Source organism: Onychostoma macrolepis, chromosome 16, assembly GCF_012432095.1.
Source record: "Onychostoma macrolepis isolate SWU-2019 chromosome 16, ASM1243209v1, whole genome shotgun sequence".
NCBI lineage: Eukaryota > Metazoa > Chordata > Actinopteri > Cypriniformes > Cyprinidae > Onychostoma > Onychostoma macrolepis.
In genome coordinates, this window is record NC_081170.1 from 5,140,740 (window position 1) to 5,150,814 (window position 10,075).

At 35.4% G+C, this 10,075-nt stretch overlaps 1 protein-coding gene across 1 annotated transcript; it reads left to right on the forward strand.

The window, feature by feature from the left end:
• The first annotated feature begins 440 nt into the window (after positions 1-440).
• On the forward strand, positions 441-9,885 carry mios (missing oocyte, meiosis regulator, homolog (Drosophila)). Its single transcript, XM_058748010.1, has 11 exons — positions 441-556; positions 1,422-2,758; positions 3,687-3,785; positions 3,973-4,227; positions 5,931-6,100; positions 6,259-6,324; positions 6,403-6,561; positions 7,433-7,585; positions 7,943-8,147; positions 8,244-8,373; positions 8,887-9,885. The coding sequence occupies exons 2-11, from the start codon at positions 1,453-1,455 to the stop codon at positions 8,975-8,977; spliced, it is 2,634 nt and encodes an 877-aa protein (XP_058603993.1). The 5' UTR covers positions 441-556; positions 1,422-1,452; the 3' UTR covers positions 8,978-9,885.
• The last annotated feature ends 190 nt before the right edge of the window (positions 9,886-10,075 follow it).

Genomic DNA, 10,075 nt, shown 5'->3' on the forward strand with positions numbered 1-10,075 from the left:
TTCACATAAAATTAATATTATCACTAAACTTTGCATGAATAAACCTGTAGAGGGCAGTGAAGCTTTCAAATCAAAATTTAAACTAGGTCTTCGTCCCAATGTGCATACTATCCATCCTAAATTCTATGTGATAGTAGTCATTTTCAATACTATTTAGGGCAGATAGGGTGGATAGTATGCACATTGGGACGCAGACCATATCTTCCACCACATAAGAAATTATAAAGTTGAAATTGCGAGATGCTATCAGTCACAGAAAGTCTTAATTATGACATAAATAAACTCTAAATTTCGACAGAAAGTCAATAATTCTGAAATAAAAGGTCAAAATTGTCACAAAAAGTCAACATTTTGACAAAAAGCCATAGGCTAATTGTGATGAAATGAGACGTTATGACATGTAATATATAACATTACATGTTCGTCGATGTCCGTTATATTGTTTAGACGGAGTGGGACTTTTATTTTGTGTGTTTCTGTCACGTTGTGTTTACAGTCTGCACTGTTTCCGACTTCACGCTACCTAAACAAACTTCAGCATGTTTGCACGTCAAATGTAAGTTTATATTTATCAAACGTTCATGAACACAGCTGTCATTTATTTATATTTTATAGCATAGTTTATTCTGTGTCTTCATATAGTAACTGGCGTCTGTCATTAGCTGTTTCCGGTTTAGAAAAGGTTGAAATGGTTAGTTTAGCTATAGCTGACCGGCTAACTCACTGTTATTAAAATCAAGTTATAAGAACATTAAATAACATTTTTACTATTTACATCTTTTTCAAAAAGCAGTTTTATTTTTTTCTCTTCAGTTATTTAATGTTTACATCTTAACACGAAGTGATAGAATCATGAGGCGATCTTAATGATTTTATTTCATTTAATGTTTATTTCAACACATTAAACACATTATGGCTTTAACAGTCTACTTGAATTTTCTCTTAACTTCGGTAATGTCACGGTAACATTTGTTTTCATTACCTTTAATTTCATGTGCAACTTTAATGGTTAACTTTAACCCTTTGATGTATGAATTATGAAATCATAAAGAGAAAATAATTATATATATATATATATATATATATATATATATATATATATATATATATATGCAAGAATATTACACAAATAATAGTAAAAGCAATAATAAAAATAATGCAATTTAATAAAAGATAAAGTTTACAATATTTCTATTAAAGTAGTATTTAATACATTATTATTTATTATGTACTTATAAGTCATATAATAAATAAAAATAAATAAATAATTATTTATTATTATCAATAATATTGTATTAATTACAGTATTAATAATTTTGTAATTAATTAATATGTCTATAAATATATTAATTAATCCAAGTATTGGAAAAATAGGTGAGGTGTGTAAGTGCTATATAAATAAGATGCTTTATCATTCGCAGGTATCTGCACTGAAGAAACCACTGTCCTGCCATGTCGAGCGGCTTTAAGCCAGATATACTGTGGTCTCCCCATCACGCAGACCACTATGTGATCTGCGACACTGAACTCAGTCTGTATCGGATTGGACCCGCAGGAAGCTCCGAGACCAAAGCCGGGGCCCTTCCGCTATCCGAGGACACGGCGGCCACGCTGCTGGCCATCAACTCCGACACCCCGTATATGAAATGTGTGGCCTGGTATCCCAAACAAGAGCCGGAGTGTTTGCTGGCTGTGGGACAGGCCAACGGTCGAGTCGTCCTGACCAGTCTGGGACAGAGCCACAACTCCAAGTGTAAGGAGCTGGTGGGTAAAGAGTTTGTACCCAAGCACGCCCGACAATGCAACACACTCGCGTGGAACCCCGTGGACAGTAACTGGCTGGCGGCTGGTTTGGACAAACATCGGGCTGATTTTTCCGTTCTCATATGGGACATAAGTAGTAAGTTTTCTCCCGAAGCGGTTCCTGCTGAGAAGGTTCGTCTGTCTGGAGATGTGGACTCTGGGTTGGTGGTGACCAAACCGCTGTACGAGCTTGGACAGAACGATGCATGTCTTTCTATTTGTTGGCTCCCTCGTGATCATCAAAAGTTACTCCTGGCCGGGATGCACCGAAATCTGGCCATCTTTGACCTACGCAACACCAGCCAGAAGACGTTTGTGAACACCAAAGCCATCCAGGGCGTAACGGTGGATCCTCACTTTCAAGATCGCGTTGCGTCCTTCTTCGAAGGGCAGGTGGCCATCTGGGATTTGCGCAAATTCGAAAAACCAGTCTTTACTTTGACCGAGCAGCCCAAACCTTTGACCAAAGTGGCATGGTGTCCCACTCGCATGGGCCTGCTGGCCACGCTCACGCGGGACAGCAACATCATCCGGCTGTACGACATGCAGCACACGCCCATGCCGTTCGGCGACGAGGTGGAGCCCACCATCATTGAGCGCAGCGTCCAGCCCTGCAGCGAGAGTATCATCAGCAGCTTCGCCTGGCATCCGTCCGCCCAGAACCGCATGGTGGTGGTGTCGCCCAACCGGGTCATGAACGACTTCACTGTGTTCGAGCGCATATCACTGGCCTGGAGCTCCACCACGGCACTGATGTGGGCGTGCGGGCGGCACCTGTACGAGTGCGCCGAGGACACCGGTCAGGGGGCGGCCGCTGCTGAGAAAGACATCGCCACTAAGATGAGGGAGCGAGCGCAGTCGCGTTACGGCCACGACACCGTGCAGGTGTGGAGGAACCACGTGCTGGCCGGAGGAGACGACCCACAGCTGAGGTCACTCTGGTACACGCTCCATTATATCCTTCACTGCAGCGCTGCGGCATTACAGGAGACTATTGAACCTTTCAAAGCATATTGTGTCAAAGTTATTGTTGAATATTTATCTGAAAAGCAAACTATTCATTGTTGTTTCAGGATGTTTTGCTGCTTACTTGACTCATGATTTATTATTAGTATTATGTTTATTATGTTTATATATAATAAACATAAATAAAATATATATTAAATAATTATATATAATAAATTTAATTTAAACTATCATGTATATAATCATTAATATATTTTGTAATATACATTATATTGCATTATTATTTGCATATAATAATGGTTTTATTAGTAGTAGGAGTATATGGTTTGTTTTAATAAATGACTTTTGAATAGACAATAATAATAGTAGTAATAATAAATATAATTAAAAAATTAAGTTATATAAACTTTTGAATAGACAACAATAATAATAGTAATAAAAATAATATTGTTACTCTTATTTATATATATATATATTTATTTTATTTATTTATTAATTTGTTTAATATATTTTATTATTATATTTTTTAGTTTAGCATAAAGTCTGGTCTGCTTTACATCTTATTCTAGCCACGCTGACATAAAAAATAATAATCTTTCAGAAAATTGCATAGAATTTTTTTGCAATACTGTATATTATACTGTATATTATCTATACTGTAATTTCACTTTAAAAAAACAAATATTTTTTAATTAAACAGTCTGTGGCATCTGACATTGGAAACTAGACATTGTTCAACAAAAATATATCAGTTTTAACAACTTAATTAACGTGAAATTATTTTGAGAAATGTTCACAATTCTTATGAATTTATTATTTGTGAATCCCTGGAGTGATTGGTTCATTTTTGTTGTCACATTCTTGTTCATATGGTATTGTTCTATTTGATATCTCTATATTTCCTATGCAAGTTTTACTTATGAAAGAGTACACTGAAAATGTGGAGCAGAAGCAACAGAGCAATAAACAGTCGCTCATCTACTCAGGCATCAAAAACATTGTCAAGTCCAGCTCTGGTAAGTGCACTCAGCACAATATCTGTTCTGATCACATTTTCTGTGAACAATGATAATTATTGTACAGATGAGCAAAAGTATTTGCTCTGTACGGTAGAAGTATTTCTCATAGATGTCTGCTAAATGCCTCAGTCAGCCTCATGGTATCTGTCACTGGAGGCCCTCTAAAGAAATGTCTCTCTCTCAGGTACTACAGAGACACGGCGCTGCTGGTCGGGTTCAGACAGGCAGACCGATGTACCGTGGTACCACAGCGAGGAGCGCAGTCTGGCCCTGCAGCTGTGTGGCTGGATCAGTCGAGGGCCTGACATCGATGTGGAGCCCTTCCTGAAGTCTCTGGAGCAGGAAGGCGAGTGGGAGAGAGCCGCTGCTGTCGCCCTCTTTAACCTGGACATCCGACGGGCCATTCAGATTCTTAACAAAGGAGCTTCGGCAGAGAAAGGTACAGGACCTGACTGGAGGAACATGTCAACTGGTCAACCCCAAAATAAAAATTAAAAAAAGGAATTATATTTTGCAGCAAATATGAAGCCTATTTTTAAGATTTTTTTTGCGCAGTGGCATTATTTTTATGCAAATTAACCACACTTCCCTCCACAGTTCCTGTTCTGCAAAAAAAAAAAAAAACATATAATGCAATAAAAAACAAATATATATTCAAATATATAACATCTGATAGAAATTACATAATGTTTATTTATTTTTAGTTAATTTAATTTGAGTTATTTTAGTACTTACACTAAATGAAAATGAAAAAAGAAATGCTGCCTTGGGAAACTGATTAAAAAATATATACATTTCTATTTTTCTTTCCTCTTAATTTGGGTAAAAATGTTTCCTGGACATGTGAGTGCCATGTCCAAAACTTTTTTTAACTGATGCCAAACATTTTTTTTAATGATATGAGTACCAGTATTATAAATGTGTGCTACTTTGCTACTTTTTTTACTTCTTCAGTGCTGACACTAAAACTCCATTCTGTACATGTATCAAAATATAATGCACAGTAAAAAAGATGCATAACTGGATACATAATAAACATATGCAATATAAATTGATGAAAATAAGCCCTGATACGTGTAAAAAAAAAAAAAAAACCTTTATCGGCTGATAACGATATATAATTTATCTCTGTTGGGGAGCTATTTAAATTAGAGATGACATGAACAATTTTGAATAGCTTGTTCATATAGAGAGATAGATGTTCATGTTCCTCTAGGGGATTTACAGGAAGTCCTGTCCTCCAGATGAATGTTAGAAGCACTGAGTGAAATTGAGGTTAAAAAGAAACACTGAACGCCATCAGCTGCCTGTTTGCAATCAAAAGTGATGCTTATATACTGACAAAAGCATGGCTTGCATTACACAATGATAGCTGTTTAATATTAAATGCCCTAAAGCCATAGATCCATACGGCATATGGAGCTGTTTGCTTATCATTCATAATTGCCCGTTGTTTGGGTTTTAAGCATAATTTGTTTTGGCTTTGGGAAACAGATCTAATCTTTTATAATCTTTATAAAGGGTGTGTTTTTTTTTGCACCTACTGCTATAAAGCTTTTTTCTTTACATTGTGTCATCCAAAAAGCATATATTGTTCTTTCTTCCTTAGAACGCAAAAGGAGTATCATTGATATACAATCTAAATATTTATCTATCTATCTATCTATCTATCTGTCTGTCTATTTATATACATCTATCTATCTGTCTATTTATCTATCTATCTGTCTGTCTTTCTATATATATATACATCCATATGTCTATCTATCTATCTATCTATCTATCTATCTATCTATCTATCTGTCTGTCTGTCTGTCTGTCTGTCTGTCTGTCTATATATATATATATATATATATATATATATAATCTTTTGAATTATATTTTATTTGTTTTTCACAAATAAAATGTGTATTTAAAATTTTTCTTTTCACTTTTATCTTTGTTTTTTATATTTTTTAAATGTTTATATAGTGTTTTATTTTTATTTATTAGTTTGTTTATTTTAGTACTTAAAAGTTAAACGAAGTTTATTTAATTTAATTTCAGTTAATGTTTATTTGTTTTTGTTTTAGTTAACTATAATAACCTTGATCTTGAAAATATGCAAATGCATCTTGTTTTCTGTTTCCTTTATGTTGTGATCAGGTGATCTGAACCTGAACGTGGTGGCCATGGCTCTGTCGGGCTACACTGATGAGAAAAACTCCCTGTGGAGAGAGATGTGCAGCTCTCTCAGACTCCAGCTGAAGAAGCCGTACCTGTGTATCATGTTTGCCTTCCTCACCAGTGAACCTGGCGCCTATGATGCCGTCTTGGTATGTTAATAAAAAAACTAATCAGAGTGTTGTGCTTAAAAGAATATATAGTATTGCACCGAATTTACAATATGCAACTGTAGTTGCTAAATATTGAGGTTAATTATTTAATAAAAGTGTTTTCTGTGTTTCTGTCTAAAAAGTTTTCTGTTTTGTAGTATGAGAGTCGTGTGGCTGTCAGAGACAGGGTGGCATTTGCATGTATGTTTCTAAACGATGCTCAGGTAAGACCCGCTCACCCCTGAGTTTAACCAAGTCTCATTGTGCACTATATAATACACTGTAATTTCTCCTCCCTTAAGTTGCCTCGTTACATAGACAAGCTGACCAATGAGATGAAGGAGGCTGGTAATCTGGAGGGCATCCTGCTGACAGGACTGACGAAAGATGGAGTGGATCTCATGGAGAGTTATGTAGACCGAACCGGAGACGTGCAGACGGCCAGTTTCTGCATGCTCAAAGTAAGTGACACATGATAAAGTTAAAAAAAGAGAATGATCTGCTCTCGGATGGATGAATGAAAAAAAGTTTGAGTCTCTTGTGCTCACCAAGTCACCATTTATTTGACAAAAATACAGTAAAAACAGTAATATTTTGAAATGTTATTACAATTTAAAATAACCATTTTGCATGTGAATATATTTTAAAATGCAATTTATTCCGGTGATGCAAAGCCGAATTTTTAGCATCATTACTTCAGTGTCACATTCTCCTTCAGAATTCATTCTAATACAGTATGTTGATTTGCTGCTCACAAAACATTTCTTATTATTACCAATGTTGAAAACAGTTGTGCAGCTTCATATTTTTGTGATTCTTTGATAAATAGAAAGTTCAAAGTTCAAATATTTGAAATCTTTTGTAACATTATAATTGTCGTTACTGTTGCCTTTGATCAATTTAATGCATTCTTGCTGAATAAAAGTATTAATTGCAGTCAGAGAAATCTTACCCTAAACTTTTGAATGGTAGCGTATATTAAAAAAGCAATAAAAAGGTAAATGCAAACAAATTAAGATGTTCTTAAGATTGATGGATAGGACAAATCTAATTGTTGTACATTTACATTTATGCTTTTAGATGCTTTTATCCAAAGCGAAAAAAGGAGCAAAAGCAATTTGTCAATAAGCCAACATATAAATGTAATATAAATTGGTAAGTTTATTAGACAACTAGATTAGAAAGCAAGCTAGAGAAGAGAAATGCTAAGAAGAAAAAGAAGTGTGTCTGTGTGTGTTGTTAAACCAGGAAAACTGATGTGGATTGAGCTCTACCTCACAATTTCCAGATGAGTGTGTTAAATGTTGATTTATGTGGTGTTTGTGGTGGCAGGGCTCCCCAGGAGAGGTGCTGAAGGACCCTCGGGTGCAGTGCTGGATCGAGAACTATCGCAACCTGTTGGACGCCTGGAGGTTTTGGCATAAACGGGCTGAATTTGACATTCATAGGAGCAAATTGGATCCCAGCTCAAAGCCACTTGCACAGGCTAGAATCAAGTTGTTGTTTTTATTTCTGGCAGTTGTTGAGTCTTGATTATGCATGCATGATATAATCACTGATACATTTGTATCTGGCAGTATTAGTGATTTTTAGTTTATATGTATGTATATATATATATATATATATATATATATATATATATATATATATATATAAAAATTCTAGATTGGAAAATTTCTAATATTGTTTATATTTATCGGTGCATGATATTTAGTTAATATGTGTCATGAATTTATATAATTCTTTGTACCATACTTATATTTACATTTTGTTTTTATGTTGGCTGATTTCTTCTCTTATTTTTCTTATTTATTCTGATTCCTTTACATATGTTCTGTGCAGGTGTTTGTGAGCTGTAACTTCTGTGGAAAGTCTATATCATACAGCTGCTCAGCGATGCCTCATCAGGGCCGTGGATTCAGTCAGTACGGGGTCAGCGGTTCACCCACCAAGTCAAAGGTCACCAGTTGCCCTGGCTGTCGTAAACCACTTCCACGCTGTGCCCTCTGCTTAATGAACATGGGCACCCCTGTGTCCAGCTGCCCAGGTAACAGACGGATCATTTAAAGTTCTTCTTGATATATGATACCATAATGTAAATGTGTTCAGTTCACTGTGAGACTCATCTCATCCATCTTATCAGGCACAGGAAAAGCAGATGAGAAAGCTGATCTCACACGAGACAAAAAACTCGCACAGTTCAATAACTGGTTCACCTGGTGCCACAACTGCCGGCACGGTGGTCACGCGGGTCACATGCTCAGCTGGTTTAGGTAGGAGTCACATTCACCCATATTGTGCCATTTATTTGATGACCTTATAAATCCAAATATACTGCTGTTCAAAAGTTTGAGTTTTATTCAAAAAGGATGTGTTAAATTGATCAAAAGTGACAGTAAAGACATTTCTAATGTTACAAAAGATTTCTATTTCAAATAAATTATTTTGGACCTTCTATTTATCAAAGCATGATGAAAAGAAAAGTATCACAATTTCCACAAAAATATTACTCAAAATATTAGTTTCTTGAGCAGCAAATCAGTATATTAGAATGATTTCTGAAGGATCATGTGACACTGAAGATATTATTAAGATATTATTGTAATAATATTTCCCAATATTACTGTTTTACTGTTATTACTATTACTGTATAAATGCAGCCTTGGTGAACATAAAAGATGTCTTTCAAACAGGTTAAGAAATCTATCCAACCCCAATCTTTTGAACTGTAGTTTATAGTATTAACTATAACATTTTAAGTGCAATTATATTGTCTTTTCTTTCAGAGATCACAGTGAGTGTCCTGTTTCGGCCTGCACCTGTAAATGCATGCAGCTGGACACCACAGGCAACCTGGTGCCTTCTGATAGTGTATGAAGGCCTTTCTGACTTAAATCTCCCACATTACTAGAAACCAGCTACCAACATTAGTACTGTAAGTGATGATGGCAGAGTTCTCACAGTTTCAGAAGTTAAAGACGAGCATATGTGTCTTTTCTGAAGTGATCTGCACACCTCATTGGTGTTGAAGTTGACGACAGGTGCTCTATTGTCACAGGAACTTAGATTGTTAGGATTATGTTACCCATGATTAACTCACCCACCCACGGGCAGTTGTTTTCTCAGACGTCTGACCTTCTCGAGAGAGAATCCATGTGAATATCTGACCTATGCATTTGTGATCCAGTAGCAGGAGTTTCTATGAATAAAACTATTTCACTACCAACTTTAGAGACAGGGAAAGAGATACCACGATAATTTACCCTGAGGAGTTTGAATGCATGTCAGGAATGTTTTGTTTATATCTTAGAAAGTGCTTTCACACGGTCCATAACTACTTCCACTACTTGCCTTTGAGTTTAGGGATTTATATTGTTTTATTATTCTGTATTTATTGCATATTACTCCATACCACACTGAACCTCAGTCAGCTGTTGAAAATTTGATTTGTCAGAGATCTACAATACAGGTCAAATGATCTTCACTGGAAAGGTGTCTATTCAGTTTGTTTTAAAAATTGCTTTTAACAAATAACACAAAGTGATTTTCGTTGTTTGAGATGTGTAGGTTTAACATTAGTTCTGGCTAAGTGTTGCATTTTTGGATCCAAAGGTAATGCTATTTTGTAATGCTTGCCGTAATTTATTGCACAATCAATGCAACAATTTAACATCCTAACTATTTAAATGATTGTGTCTTTATTTTTTTGAAAAGCAAAAAGAACTTACATCGATGACTAATGTTATTAAAAAAATTTTGAAGGAGTTTTGAATGCAGTGTTTTCTTTTCTTCAATACAGATTGAACTATGACAAAGATATGCAGTAGCAGAAATGAAGAGTTAAACTGTTCAGATCAAGTTTAAAATCTTTACCTACTGTAAAAAAAAAAAAAAAAAAAAATGGTGTACGAACATATCTGAGTCATAGTTCACCCAGGAAAGCCTATTTTAGGACCATACAAGTTTTTTTGTTTT

Bases quoted from the DNA above. Each gene is read 5' to 3' on its own strand.
- mios (XM_058748010.1), top strand. From the start codon at position 1,453: ATGTCGAGCGGCTTTAAGCCAGATATACTGTGGTCTCCCCATCACGCA. The intron at 7,586-7,942 runs GCTAGAATCAAG...TGTTCTGTGCAG, and splicing joins GCTCAAAGCCACTTGCACAG to GTGTTTGTGAGCTGTAACTT. The intron at 8,374-8,886 runs GTAGGAGTCACA...CTTTTCTTTCAG, and splicing joins CACATGCTCAGCTGGTTTAG to AGATCACAGTGAGTGTCCTG.